This window comes from Phycomyces blakesleeanus, assembly GCF_001638985.1.
Source record: "Phycomyces blakesleeanus NRRL 1555(-) unplaced genomic scaffold PHYBLscaffold_8, whole genome shotgun sequence".
NCBI classification, from domain to species: Eukaryota; Fungi; Mucoromycota; class Mucoromycetes; order Mucorales; family Phycomycetaceae; genus Phycomyces; species Phycomyces blakesleeanus.
Window position 1 is genome coordinate 1,519,613 of NW_017265141.1, and position 14,781 is coordinate 1,534,393.

General features: G+C 34.0%; 5 protein-coding genes across 5 annotated transcripts; 1 reads left to right on the plus strand and 4 right to left on the minus strand.

Annotated features, from left to right (window-relative positions):
• Positions 1–1,885: 1,885 nt before the first annotated feature.
• PHYBLDRAFT_144460 (C2H2-type zinc finger transcription factor) lies at positions 1,886–3,004 on the minus strand (the record flags this gene model as incomplete). The annotated part of the gene is made up of 2 exons (XM_018431224.1): positions 1,886–2,653; positions 2,873–3,004. The coding sequence occupies 2 exons, from the start codon at positions 3,002–3,004 to the stop codon at positions 1,886–1,888; spliced, it is 900 nt and encodes a 299-aa protein (XP_018293149.1).
• Positions 3,005–3,711: 707 nt separating this feature from the next.
• Positions 3,712–4,571, minus strand: PHYBLDRAFT_111544 (hypothetical protein; the record flags this gene model as incomplete). Its single annotated transcript, XM_018428219.1, has 4 exons — positions 3,712–3,787; positions 3,877–3,981; positions 4,033–4,348; positions 4,472–4,571. The coding sequence occupies 4 exons, from the start codon at positions 4,569–4,571 to the stop codon at positions 3,712–3,714; spliced, it is 597 nt and encodes a 198-aa protein (XP_018293150.1).
• A 740-nt stretch (positions 4,572–5,311) lies between these two features.
• PHYBLDRAFT_167432 (hypothetical protein) lies at positions 5,312–7,134 on the plus strand (the record flags this gene model as incomplete). Its single annotated transcript, XM_018435639.1, has 6 exons — positions 5,312–5,365; positions 5,639–5,708; positions 5,788–5,989; positions 6,064–6,143; positions 6,497–6,565; positions 7,052–7,134. The coding sequence occupies 6 exons, from the start codon at positions 5,312–5,314 to the stop codon at positions 7,132–7,134; spliced, it is 558 nt and encodes a 185-aa protein (XP_018293151.1).
• A 1,047-nt stretch (positions 7,135–8,181) lies between these two features.
• Positions 8,182–9,117, minus strand: PHYBLDRAFT_92517 (hypothetical protein; the record flags this gene model as incomplete). The annotated part of the gene is made up of 4 exons (XM_018443789.1): positions 8,182–8,430; positions 8,498–8,685; positions 8,762–8,854; positions 8,964–9,117. Coding segments are annotated over 4 exons (684 nt in total), but the record flags the coding sequence as incomplete, so codon positions are not given.
• A 3,648-nt stretch (positions 9,118–12,765) lies between these two features.
• PHYBLDRAFT_181065 (hypothetical protein) lies at positions 12,766–14,710 on the minus strand. The gene is made up of 3 exons (XM_018438411.1): positions 14,383–14,710; positions 13,693–14,295; positions 12,766–13,611 (listed from the first exon to the last, which is right to left on the minus strand). The coding sequence occupies exons 1-3, from the start codon at positions 14,641–14,643 to the stop codon at positions 12,859–12,861; spliced, it is 1,617 nt and encodes a 538-aa protein (XP_018293153.1). The 5' UTR covers positions 14,644–14,710; the 3' UTR covers positions 12,766–12,858.
• Positions 14,711–14,781: the final 71 nt, after the last annotated feature.

Sequence of the window (14,781 nt, forward strand, 5' to 3'; positions counted from 1 at the left end):
ATCTAATAGACTTGATTACCTGATTACCTGATTACTTGTATAAGTTGTATATATACATTTCTTCTTGTTCTATATTTACTCTATCGATTATTGTTTTAAAGGGAAACTAGCTTAGCCCTTTACCAGAAATACTTTGTTCGTGCATCAGGGACAAATTACCTTTTAATAAATGTATTTTGAGATCAATTTATTTTTCAGCTCTATAATTTATGCTTCACTTACTGCCAATTATATATATACATAATGCATATTGAATGTAAAAAGGGGTTTGTCTTTCTGCTTTGAAGGATCATAAAAAATAAAACTTTCTTCTATGCCAAGACTTTAGAAAGATTGTCTCTTCTTGAGAATGTAACTATAAAAGTGCCTTTTCTTTTTTTTTTAAAAAAAAAAGGGAGATCATTAGTGTTCATTATAATTTAATCCTTTTTCAAAAGGCTGTTGAATCACTTGTTGTCTCGACCAACTAAATTGCTAGCTGTTAAAACACCTGTACCAACATTTATACCACCACAAGTATCCTCCTTTACTCAAGGCATTGTTTGTATCGAATAGACCAATACATGAACTTTTCTTTTAAAAAAAATGTGTCTCATTTCTACTGTGTATTGTATTATTGGACAGTGCATTAACATATACAATATCTTGTATATGTTAACTGATTTTGCATAAAAAAACGAATATTTTTATTTTGAGAAACCCGGAACTCGGTCAATGTAAAATATATTCGTAGATTGAATAATGTATTTCCCGAATCTCACTATTTAGATACCGACTTTTAAAAATGCTATATATTTATATATAAAACATGTTTTTATTTATTTGAATGATGTATATACTTTCTAATTTTAGCTTTTGTACACATCACCTGTAGATAATAAATATTACTTGTTGTGGTAATTGTATATACAAAACATATGCTTTCAAATCTGATTGGTTCTAAAGGGGATATTTTATCTATTTATTATTTTCAAAGGAAAAAAAAAAAAAGACTGAATTGTCATGACGCATGACTCACTTGATAGACTCTATAGTATTGGACCTTTTTCTTTTTTTCATTTGGACAGTCTATATATCATTTGTCTGTCTTTTCAGTTGCCTGTAACAAATGTTTTCTTCATTTTGTGTGATTTAATTACTATATATGTATATGTAATTTAGTGTTTTACAAGATCATGCTTCTATCAATTTACCCCGAACCATCCCGAACATTTATATATACTCTTTTCTTTTCTTTTTTGTCTTTAGAAGAAATAAAAGTAAAACAGCCTTGTAAAATAGTGGTAATTGCATTTTTGAAATAAAATTCAATATGAAAATTCTGCTAGTATTCTTAAAGAAAAGAAAGAAAAAAGCTTATGAAAGACGTGTATTATATATACATATTCCCACACAATTAATAAATAACAACAACAAGAAAAGAAAAGTCAGAATGAGAGTGAATTATTTATTTCTTTAAAAATATTATATACTATATATGTTTAGAAACCCACACACAACATATACACATAAATGTATAAAGCATGGAATAATTTTTGTATTTTTTTTTTCTTTCTTTTACTTATATATATATAGCATTGTTTGAGGTAGGGATAAAAAAAAGGGGGAAAGGGCCTTTTTTGTTTGTTTGTTTGAATGTACAAGATGATGAATTGATATTTTGTGTGCGTTAATATGTATGTAGATTTATACTAAAGATGAAGAAGAAGAAGAAGAAGTGTAGGAGGAGGAGGGGTAAGAGAGAAAAAAAATAGATAATAAAAGAAAAATGATATATAAAAATTAATATTAATATTATAAGATAACAAATAAAAATAAAAATAAAAATAGAGAAAAGAAGTACAAGAAAGGAATAAAAAGGGCAAAAAATTTGAAAGGCACGTCATTATTTCTTTCGTGCGGGAGTTGGTTCGATCATAGCCATTGAGGCCAGATCGCGAAGGGAATCGTAGTATACGGGGGTGTAACGGAAGCGGCCAAAACCCTGAAGAGCCTCGAACTCATCCATAGTCAGATGAATGGTCTTGAACTCGGAGACAGGAGTTGCGCCGGGGTTGCACAGATCTGCTACAGACATTCTTCGCTGAATATTATTATTATTGTCCTTTTTGTTGTTGTTGTTATTGGTTTGAGGGCTCGTGGTTTCATCATCTTCATCAGACGAAGAAGATGTAGAAGAGGCGGAGGAGAATGCAGAGTTGGAGGTAGAGTATGAATATGAATATGAATATGATGAGGGTGACGATGATGGCGGTGACGATACTAGTAATAATGATGACGATGATAATTGTTGTTGTTGTTGTTGTTGAGGTTGAGGTTGTGATAAAGGCGGCATTGATGTAGATATGGTAGAGTCGATTGAACAGAATGGTCTTTCTCTTTCAGAGTATGGCGACCCCAGAGAGACGGGCGACACGAGCCCGTTATTGCCGCCACCGGGAGATTGATCATACGATATTGGGTCCACACACAGGTCTGGGTGGCGCTTGTTTGTGCTGGACCCGCGTGTGCCTGACTCTGTGCCTGAAAAAGGTTTCCCATCTTCTGAAAATGTCTGGGTGCGGTAGACACCGTGTGTTTGTGTGTGCTGCATCATATTATCGAAGCGACTGAACTTGCGAGTACATTCCGGCACGACGCATTTGAAAGGTTTCTATTTAATTCAAATAATGCATTCATTCATTCATTCATTCATTAGTTAGTTAGTTATTTAGCTAATTAATCAATGAATCATTTGATTTGATTTGATTTGATAATAATTTCTTTTAAAATAAATCTAGATTCTACATCAATTTTAATAAAGAAACTATCAAATGATTGATTGGTATATTCTATAGTATCTCTCTCTCTCTATCTCTTTTTTTTTACTTACTTCTCCAGTGTGCTTTCTGGTGTGCCTGGCCAAATGTTCGGATCGAGAAAAGGTCATGCTGCAGCTGCCATATCCTGAGCATTGGAACAGCTTTGGACCAGCAGAACGCGGCTTTCTTGGCTGAGGTGTCATATTTATGATTTTTTATATTTTATATTATTTTATTGATGTTGAGTGAAAGCAAAAGAGATCCAAAAAGATAAAAGGAAAAAAAAATTAAACAAGACTGGTTTTTTTTTTTATTATTATTATTATTTTATTATTTTAAATAGAGAAAAGCGGGAAACAATTTTTTTTTCAGGCACCAATTTTTTTTTCTTTTCTTTTCTTTTTTTTTTGCTTTCGTCATGATGGCGTTGAAAAATAATTAGGATGTTTAGTGCACGGCCGTTGTTTCTTTTTTTTTTTTTTTTTTTTTTTAGTTCTTCCATATTCACACCAAAATCATTCTGTCATTTTTTTTTCTTTTACCCTTTTGCTGAGGTCATCACTTCTACTTCTTTATTTATATTTATATAAAGATAGTTCAATCGTCAGGATAAATATTTCTTTTTTGAAAAGAAGTGAGATAAAGAGATTGCCATACACCTCTATTATCAGTATTTCTTTTATTTTCTTTGAAAAGAGGAAAGGGCGGTGTTTGGATTTAAGGCGGCTATAGCATCATGTTATCGTTACGATTTGAAATGAAAACACCATATTCTTGTCCATCATCATCATTATTACTATCATCATCTTCAGGCGGTGAATTCATGCTATAGGTGCATATAAATATGTATAGTAATCAGTATCCTACATCTTCTAATAAACCTCATCATATTCCTAGACTTTTTTTTTTTTTACCTTTCACTCTTGATTGAAAAGAACACCATTCGTTTCAATTTACGATTGAAAAAGAAGTAATTGATAGACCATCTTACATTATACATATATATATATTAACAGATTAATCAATCAAACCAATCATTTTTCTTTAAAGAAAAATAAAGCTGACATCAACTTACAAGTAGCCTTCTTCATCATTCATCGGATCGTCTTCAATGTCTGGATTGTAGCTGTACACATCGCACTCACTCAGGTCCACAATCTCATCCAGAGTATCCCACATCCTTTGTTCATCATATTTAGATACCATCCGTCAGACCTCATAAGAAACTTACCTGTATTTGTTCACAATCTCATCGTTCCCAAGGTTGAACAGGGTTGTGTTGACAGAGTTGATGACCATCTCTGGTGATGGCTGCTTACTGAACTGATCCGGCCGAACGTCTCCAAAATCATGCTCAGGAAACGCCGCATTGAGGGTGGCCAGCAGATAGAAAAACGTCTTGCGTGGTGTAGACTCATCTAATCTTCCAAACGGAGACACAATCGTATGCAGATAATCATCTGGGGATATTGACCCTCCAGACAGGTCAACACTGTACTTGTTCTCAATCTGCTTGAACAATTTTTTGTCTGAACCAGCAGATTTACCTACGGCAGATATTAAAAGGATGAGAACAAGGATGATGACAAACGGCAATTGATGCTCTAATTACTACTACCATAACTAGCATCTCACTCATCAACATCCTTATTTTCTTTTTATTAACTTACATGAGTATGCTTCAATTCGTCCAGTCAAAATGGCCTCTACGGTTTCCCATCGGAACACTGTATTGAGAACATCAAGGGAATCAACTTCGAGAAATTTCATTATTTCTTATTTTGGTTTTGGTCTTCTTTGATAATAAGGATAGTAATGGTAATTATAGAACAGACCAGTAATAATAATAATAATAATAATAATAATAATTCTTATTAAACTGTTCATAGAGAACTGGGTCACCTGATTGGTGTCCTAATTCCCTTTTATAGCCAAGGTTTCATGCCAAATGATTTTTATATATATAATACAATATTATATATATATATGTGTGTGTGTGTGTGATTTGACATCAATTACCAATCTCAAGCCAGTCTATTGAAATACAAAGAAGACCGAGAACAAGTTCCATATTCACCGCCTTGTTTTTATACACCTCTTTACTTTCTTTCTTTTTATTATTTTACTTTATTGGCAGGAGCTGATTAACATTCTGTAATAGCCTATAAATCTCCGCTTCAAGACACAGGAAACAAGCGCTACCCCTCTTTCTGTCTACAGATCCTACTCTCTTTTATTCATTTAGTCATTCATTCTTTGGGTCAGTGCAAATAACAAGAGTAGCAATACATACATATGCATATATAAAAGAAGGTGGTGGGAAAATATTAGATAATTTAAAGTACTCGAGGACAATAAAAATATCCCTTACCAGTAAAATCTGTCTAAAGGCTCCTTCTCTGTCTGTCTGTCTGTTTGACTGTCTGTCTGCCTATTTTGATAGGTGGCAATGGTAAAACTACTGGCTCTATTCTTATAAAAGAAAGAAATTCAAGGCTTAACATTTACCAATGTACAGTGTGGTTCTCAAGTCAGCCAAAGATTCTAATGCAAGGCAAAAGGCAGTAGAGCATCCAATTGCAAGAAATATATATTATTTTATCCAGGCACTTACTTTTTACTTGCTTACTTACTAGTCATTTATTCCGCGCGCCCACCATTTATCCATAATCCTGACTTTCAATCAACCAATAAATTATGATGAAATTATATAAATCTATGTACTGAAAAAGAACAAAGATGGAAGGAACTCTGACTGACATTGAATCATTCATAATGCGCGCACCAGTCAAAGAGACAAAAGAAAAGTAAAGTTTATTACTGATATTTTTATACAGATTAACTGCATGGTGTCATTTTTATATACAGTTAGGCTGGTGGATATTGGTCGTTACAAAAAAAAACAGGGTAATTGTTGGTTAGTAAATACGAATATGAAAAATAAAAGAAAATAAAGATGTTTAATCGATTGCACTTCGTAATACAGTGCTTAACCGAATTACATACTACCTTTACAAATTTCATTCAATCGAGCCTTCTTTGTTACGTATTCATCTTCAAGGACCTTTGTGCTTTGCGTGCCTTTTCCATCTTGGTGTGATTGTTGGTCGCGGGCTTCTTGGTTCTGGAGATTGGACGACTGCTAGTACCCAAGACGCAGACAAGAAACACGCCATATCAACTTGGAGGTACGTTATGGCAATGTCATTTTTGTTTGTTGCCTTCACCGTGCAAACCAATAAATTAATATTTATGTCTGTAGCCTCATGGGTGCTGTAGAAAACAAAACCCATAACATGATTTTTAAAAAAAAAAGTTTAGGAAGGCAGGACTACAGCAAAGGTGATAGAGCACTCTGTTTATTTATTTTTTTAATCGTTACCTACCTCGACATGTAAGGTTTTGCAACAAGAAGTAGGTTAATTGGTTTTTTTCCTTCTTTTAGAATGTTGTATACTTGGAATGCATTTTTTCATCTTTCAACCATTCCCCTGAAGTTTGGCTTGATTTTGTACTCTAAAATAGCTTTTACATGAGGTTGGGTTCATTTTGACAGAAAAATAAAATAAAGAAATCGAAACACTAATTTTAGGGACACGACATTTTCTGGTAGCAGACGGTATTTTGATTCTTCCTGCACCACACTTTTTTTTTGCCGGAATGGAATAATCTTCTGTATTACTGACTATTCATAGAGTGTACTTTTTTTCAGGACACGATATTTTGCCCTGAAGGATTAGAGAAAGACAATGGGCCACGAACAGGTAAGTCATAATTAATTGGTCCGGTTAGATAGAAACGTTGTACCTTGCCAGAAAGTCGTCCCCGTAAGTTTCTTGGCTTTTTATTTGCTTATTTATTGTAAGGACTGTGAGGGTATTTCGTATAAAATAATATCAGTCCTAGACATTGGACTTGTCAAGTTATAGTCATTATTGGTCCCGTGGGAAAACGTGAGGTTTGAAAAAGAAGGAATTGAGAATTGCCCTTTGATTATATTGGGGGGGTTTCATCAGTTCTGGATACTTGACTGTTGGATATAGCTGTAGTTTAATTCGCAAAAATTATTGGCCGTGATGAATCTACAAAAAAAATTAAAACTGGAGCATTCAAGTATCCAAGTATCCAAAAAAGAAATGTTAGATATTGAAATGAGACTTTGCCAAAATCTACAAACTGTTGTACTTTATGTACAAGTACTCGATAGTTTATATATATATATATTGATTATTATTGGCTGGTGCTTAAAGTACGGCTACATCCAACAGTCAAGCCATCCAGAACTGGTGAAATCCTCTATTATACACCATCCACACAGAAGCTAATACACTAATAAGAGATGAGTTTCAATAAATAAATAAATATATATATACTCTATGATCTAACGCACACACTACAATTGTATTTATAATATAGTGTAATGCAGTATAGTGTAGCTTAGTGTATAAGCTGTGTAAGCTAAATTCCCCACTACAAATAGATTATATACAGTGTGTAATACAAACAAGTAAAAGGAAAGCAAAGGTAAGGTAAGGTAAGGTAAGGTAAGGTAAGGTAATAAAAGATAACAGCATCTGTTTTAAACAAAGTAACAAAAGAAAGATTCAATGGGGGAAAAAGAAAGTACCGATGATTGTCGTTAGTTATTTGGCTGTATCCTTCCTATTGTAACCATAGCTACCCACGACCATGAACACATTTTTATGACTGATCTTACTTTAAACAGTAAAAATACGTAAAAATGAATATCATTGACAGTAGGAGAAAGATAAGAATTCAGAAGAGCGACTATTGTCACTATCACTATTGTCATTGCTATTGATATTGATATTGCTATTATTGTTATTAATATTATAATAGTTCAAAGCTAGTCTTGTTCCCCGATACCTATAATTCTATTTTTTGTGCTTATATATTTATTGGATGTACAAAACAGGAAGAAAAAATAGCAGGTATTTTTTCAGGAACCCAGAAACACAAACACAAATACAAAAAATACACAAGATAAAATAAATCAATATATATATATATTGATAATATACCAATTTAAATGATAATGATAATGAAAATAAGGTAGAATAAAGTAAGAGAGAGAGAGTGGGGGGTGGGAAAAAGTTTGGCAAGGGAATAAACTCGAGATAGAATACAGAAATGATAAAATAAAATATAAAAAAATAGTACTATGTAGATATCATGTCTATATCAGACATGTGAATTAAGAAACAATCAAAGAAGAATAAAGAATTAAATAAATAGGTAAATAAATGATGATAATGAAATATACAATAGTGCAAGCATATTTTTGTTGTTGTTGTTGTTGTTGTTTTTCTGTGTGTGTGGTGAAATAAGGTATTAATTATGTAGATGGAGAGGCAGTATTGACCATGGCAACAAGAGCGTAACTACTGGCAGCTGCAACAGCGCCGATAGCAAAGGTTTGGAGGGCGCCGATAACAGCCTGGGCTGGACGAAGATAGATACTCTTGACATAGCCAAATGTCAGCAGTGTCAATGAAGTAAAAAAGATCGAGTAGAACAGAGCGCGGGTTGTATTGACCACAAAGAAGTATGGCAAGAGAGGGATAAATCCTCCAAACAGATATGAGGTGCCAATTGTTAATGCAGAGATCTATAAAATTCAATTTTTTTTAAAAAAAATTAATCTTTCAAAAACAAAACAAGAAATCGATTCTTACCCAGCTTCGATTAGGGTCAGGCATCTCAAGGTTCAATTCAAACTTCATCATGAAATCAACAAACTTTTCTGTATTTTCTCTAAACTTGACCATCATTGGCTCCATAGACTCTCGATCTAGTCCGTAAGGCTCAAAGAGCTCAATTATTTCTTCCTCTTCTTCCTTTGGGTAAAGTTCGACCTCTTCCTCTATACAAGACCAAGAGAAAAAAAAGCAAGTCAGAAAGAAAAGAAAAAAGAATGTAAAATACAAATTATTATTTACCTTCTCGGAGACGTTCTGTCTTGTAGTGGTCAGCTTCAGATCTTGCTGCAAGGTAACCACCTAAGCCCATAGAAATGGCTCCAGAAACAAGCTCTATTATTCACATTAATTACAAGTTTGTCGGTTAATGAATCAATCAGATGTTTTGTTTTCTTTAAAGCATTCACAACATATGCATTTATTCAAAGAAAAAAAAAGTTACCTGCTAATCCTCCATAAATCACAATCTTATGATCTCCTAGGCTAGAAAGCCCGGCTGCCAAGGCGAATGGTACGGTCAGACCGTCTGACAGACCCATAATACAGTCGCGAACCAATTCAGGACGAGAGAAATGCTCTTCGACGTGTCGCTTCAGATCATGGTTGTGGCTGTGGTCGTGGTGGTGGCGGTGGGGAATACGGAACTCTTCTGAAGATCCACTCGAAGAGTTCAGGCTGGACTCTTCGTCATACTCTCCAACAGATAGCCGAGCAACATTGCCCTTCTTTTCCATCATCTCCAACGGAACATGTTCGAGAGATTCTTTGGGTAAAAGACTGTATTCTTCAGGAGAAGGCATTTTTATCTTTTTATTTTTCTTTTAATTGTAAAGAGAGACGAGTCCAAGTAAAAGAGATGAAAATGAAAATGAGGTCCAATACTTGTATACTTATATATACTATTATCATTGGTAGTAACAGCTACAAAAAAAAAGCTAGAGGTGTAGACTCGTACTCTTGTAAAAACCCAAATTTGGCTACAAATTATGGTATAAAATCTTCCGTCTCTCTTTGAATAAGTTAAAAAAGTAAAATTGATGCTATATAGGTAATCACAAATGTCTATAGTATGGTAACCCAAAGAGTTAAATTTCCCTCTTTTAGCACATGAGCGTTATCTCCATTTATTTCAATGTGCTTTATAACTTGGCTTACCATCTATAACCATTGTACTTATTTACTAGAATATTTTGCTTCTTTAGGTTGCCTTTATGAAGATATGCAATTATATTACATTAGAAGACCAATGCAAGGTCCCTAATAAAATAGAGAGCCAAATGAATACATGAAAAAAAAATATCAGACTCTTTTACTTTTGCATTATTATTCAGGCTACTCAATTATACATGTGAATTATTACAGCTTGAGATAGTTACACGACGCAGGCTCTTCCTTGGGTTAAATCTTATTATTTGCCCTTTAATACAAATCACCAAGAGCACAGCTCACACGTGTGTTACAATCATTGTACCTCAATGTGCTCAGAAAGGTCGTACCTTTGACAGTGATATTACAAGTAACACACACAGAGAGAAATAAATAGACAGAAAGACAGAGAGAAGGAGATAGATTATTAAATATATATATTATTACACACAAAACCCTTTATATATCAAGAAACACCTTTTGAATTGTATACTAGGCAGATAATACTAATTAATAAACCTTTAAACACACATACACAAAGATGACTTTTTTTTAAAGAAATAAAGATAGGGAATAAAGAGCATTAGATAAGATAATAGAAATATAAAAAAAAAGTAGACAAAATACATAGGGTATATTCTAGAGATCTCCCTCTCTTTTTCTTCCATTCATTCATTAAATAACTATGGACATACATAAATGCATACATACTGTAGGTTCAATTCGTTCAAGCGAAATAAATGGAGTAATAAGCAAGCTCGTTAAAAGGAGTACTCATACACACACGCACACAAAATTCTATATCTTAATATTTAGTTTTCCTTTTCATTTTGTATTTGTACTTGCATTTGTCCTTGTTTCCTTTATTTTCATTTTCATTTTCTTCTTTGGTTGTCTTGGGCGTGCGTCTAAAAAAGGAACCTCACGCAGTATCTTTGAAGAAAGAGAGCGAATCAGAATCTGTATCGTCTACTGAGAAGAATTTGTTTTTAGTATGTGTGATACACAGATTGGCGTTGTACTATCTTTTTCTTTTTCTTTTCTTTTGTAAACTTTATTTTTCACTAATTTACCCTTCAACCTTGAGTTCAATATCTGTGTAAAGATTGTTTTTAATGTGGGAATGATAATAGTGAAATACAAGCTGGCGGATATATTTTGATCTATTAAATATACATATATACATATATACACATATACACACGCTTTTAATTAGATATATCTATTGAATGGAAAGGCTTATGTTTTTACTGTCAAATCTACCAGCCAACCAACCAGAAAAGCTTACAGTGAGTAGAATTAAAGAATCTTTTTATTATTATTAAAAAGTCCTAATGTTTATTGGCTGTACCTTTGGAGAGCATAATACTTTTCTTTTATATATAGTATAAAGCCTAGTGTTTCAATATGTGGAATAATAATAAAATAATAAAATAAAGAAATACAATCTAGAAAATATATAGATGTATATGTGTATAAGGGAGCCATATGACTGAATTAGACAGTGGGAATAAACAGATCGAATAAAATGTTCCCCCCGCTCCTTCTTGACAAACAATGTGTTTCTTGACCAGTTCAAGGTCTCACACAGATTGGTTTAAAAAGATACGCTAGCTCGATCTAATAGGGTGTGGTTTCTTTAAAGGATTTTACTATGTTAACACTAAAAGTGAGACTTATTATTATGATAGTAAAATATCAAGAACTCTAGACAAGTATTTATCAGCCCAATATTTTCTCAATTACAATAGTATACATTATATTGTATTGAATTGAATTGTAAATTAGGCGCAAATAGGTTATCCGAGAGATTCTTATTAGCCTACAAATGTTAATTGCTTCTTGCTTACTCATTTACTCTTTCTAAATCACACTCGCATACGTCCTTTTATATCTAGAAAGAAAAACAGAAACTTAAAAAAAAAAAGAATAGATAATGAAATGGTATACTTGTTTGGTTCAATATTATTGAATATTTAATAACAGTACATACAAATCAAGTACACATATTCTGGCTATAGTAGCATTTTATCCCAGTCCATTTTGTGCTAATAAGAATATATAAAACATCTTTCTTCCTTTTTTTTGGCACTCGTCTGTGTCACAAGCTGTGTTTAACAGGAATAAACCCCTGTGGTTCTCAACTATTGCTTTTGCTTCTTCTTTTTTTGCTACAGACTACAATTGCTGGTTTCTATTGGTTTAAAACTCAAAAACAATATAAGCCGATATGAACACATTAGTACACTCGAAACCCAACATACTTCAAATGTCTTTAACATATATATATATATCTGCACTATCTATAATTAAATATATGCTTATATTGGCATTAATACTACTACTACTACTATCATCATTATTTATAGATAAAAATTTACTCAGGCTGCTTTTCTTCTTCTTTGCTTCTAAAGATAACATAAAAGACTACAATATAATTGAGCCAAAATAGAATTTAGTATTTGTCAAGGGTGCCTTGGTAGATAGACAAACTAATCGATAAACCCATGAGCTTATGTATATATATCGACATTAATATATGACTATGCATATGTATATATGCATATGTAGTTTATTTGGTCCTACACTCTTGAGATCAATTCAAATTAGTTTCAAATTTAAATGGGTGTGACAGCATGGTTATAAAATGTCAATGTGAGCCAAAATAAATAAATGAATTAAAAAAAAAAAAACTGAAAATATTTGTCCAATGAATTCAATAACAAAAGAGACGTGTTCAACTTACTGATCGTCTAAAGAAAAGTATTATTATTAAATTTTCCTCTTTAAATAAATAAATAAATAATACCTCTACTTGCTATATTAATATGTACAAATATGTATAAAATATAAAAATAAAACACAATTATGAGCCAACTACATTTGAAAGCAATTGTGATCTATTTACTTTCTTCATTTTATTTGTAAGGGTTGCAGTTATTGCTTCTTGGCATTGTTGGTGTACAGTTGTTCTCGAATTTCATATACCCAATAACAGGTATCTAATGCACCGCGTGGAGACCATGTAACATTTTGACTGAATCAAAAAGCAAGAAATGAATATTGAGAGCCATCTACACAATATGGCCTTTTGTATTAATAATATTCCAAGTGATTCAAGGAACCTAGCCATGTTTATTATTATTATTATTTTATATTTACAAATGCTGTTTATCAAATTTATCTAATCTCTATGACTTTAACAGGATATCAATGTGACTTTTGCTCAATCTATTGCTGTCCTTCCATTCATCTCTTTGGTTCTCTTCTATCTGCCAGAGTCCATTCACCATCATTTCTCTTGACCCTAGTGCACCAGACACGACCAAGCTCTCTACTAACATCCGGCTATTCTCTACGCTCTCTGGTACACTCGTTCCAAAGTAGCTCTGACCAGTAACACTCATTCGATGGCTGTATGCTGTCTGGAGTGCATTGTGCAGCTCCCCCATCCGCTCTTCGTGCCCAAGAGTGTATTGAGGAAGACACTTGGGATTCAATGAGACCATCCCATGTGTAGGTCGATCTTTGATACCAAACAATACCCGGGCCACCTCTTGTGCATGTTTGAATACTAACTGGGGATCTAGTTGTTGGATCCGAGTGGTTCCAAAGATATTCTTCCATTGGTGTCCACCAAAGGCAGTGGTTATCTTGAAATGCGGTTCATGATCCTGATGTAAGAAATTGTTGGAATTGCAATCAACAGAAAGTGTACCAGGAACAGGACTCTTGTAGTCCGAATCTGGGTGCGGCAGCACAATACTATTGCCAGTGTAATTTGAGGCTGTAGATGGATAAGCAAGTCCGGCTACTGCAACATCCACACATGGAGTGCTGGTGAGATGTGGTAAAGGACAGCTGCTGGTCAATTCGTGGAGTGTTGCTGAAGGTAGAGCCGAAAGGACATGTTCAAAATGCATGGTAGAACGAGATGTTGTGACCTACATATATAATTTGACTTAGAGACCAGGATCAAATAAATAAAAATAAAAATGACTTGCCTTGACATCGTTTTCTCCTACTGGGTCAATACGTTCCACACTCTCGTCCAAACGAACTTCCACATTCTCACATTGAGACAAGTAGGCAGACAATCTGTCAGGAAGCGTCTGGACTCCTTGTTTGAAACTGATTCCGGACCATTCATCAGCCTGCCCAAACCACACTGGATCGTCTCTTCTTGCTCTGGCTGCTAGTCCACGTTCCCGGAATCCTTCTCGACGGCGCCCACCGGTTCTGTAGTATCCTATGGTGACACTTCTGTATTCCTGCTCGAGATCGTAGAGTAAGGGCAAAACAGATCTGACCGATAGTGCCTTGATATCTCCTAGAACCATTCCCTGAACATATGGACCCACGATATTTAAGGCAACGTGCTGGTTGAATCGACGGCAAACAAAGTCGTAGATTGTTTCGTCTAATAGTCCTGCGTTCTTGACTACAAAGCATTCCCGCAGGATTGCCCTGAAGACGGACTTTGTGACTGGAGATTTGTCTTTCCACAGAGATGTCAGATGGGTAGGCAGTACATTGACCTGGTCTTTGTAGTAGATAGAACGTCCTTTTTCGATATAGTCTGAAGAATTTATTGTAAGCATCTCTTTTGTAAGACAGACGTCTTTAACCTACAGAAAGCAAAAATATATATATACTCATCATTACTCCCATCTTACTCATTGAATTCAATTTCTTTGTTGTTTTTGTTGTTGTACCATTTCTAGTAGCACGGCTCCACTGGTACCCCTTGGATTCATGATATGAGGACCACTTTCAAATAATACGCCTTTTTCATCTGCCACTGGAGCAGAAGAATGTAATCCCGGAGGTACGCGGTTGCTTTTGAGCCATCCTCCTAGGTTACGGCTGCTTTCGATCAAGACGATTTTTGTGGTTCGTGGTGCAAAGCGAGCGAGATAATAGGCGGCAGATAAACCAGATATACCGCCTCCAAGAACGGCGATAGAAGAAGCCATTAATTAATTAATTAATCGATTGATTGGTATATTTATATTTGTTATTGTTTAGTTGATAAAAAGAAATATCAAAGTTCAAGTCAAATGTATGTAAAAGAGAAATGCACTATTGCTTAGCTATGGCTGTTTATTTTAATA

Bases quoted from the DNA above. Each gene is read 5' to 3' on its own strand.
- PHYBLDRAFT_181065 (XM_018438411.1), bottom strand. From the start codon at position 14,643: ATGGCTTCTTCTATCGCCGTTCTTGGAGGCGGTATATCTGGTTTATCT. The intron at 14,296-14,382 runs GTACAACAACAA...TGCTTTCTGTAG, and splicing joins GAGCCGTGCTACTAGAAATG to GTTAAAGACGTCTGTCTTAC. The intron at 13,612-13,692 runs GTAGGAGAAAAC...TTATATATGTAG, and splicing joins GTGTGGAACGTATTGACCCA to GTCACAACATCTCGTTCTAC.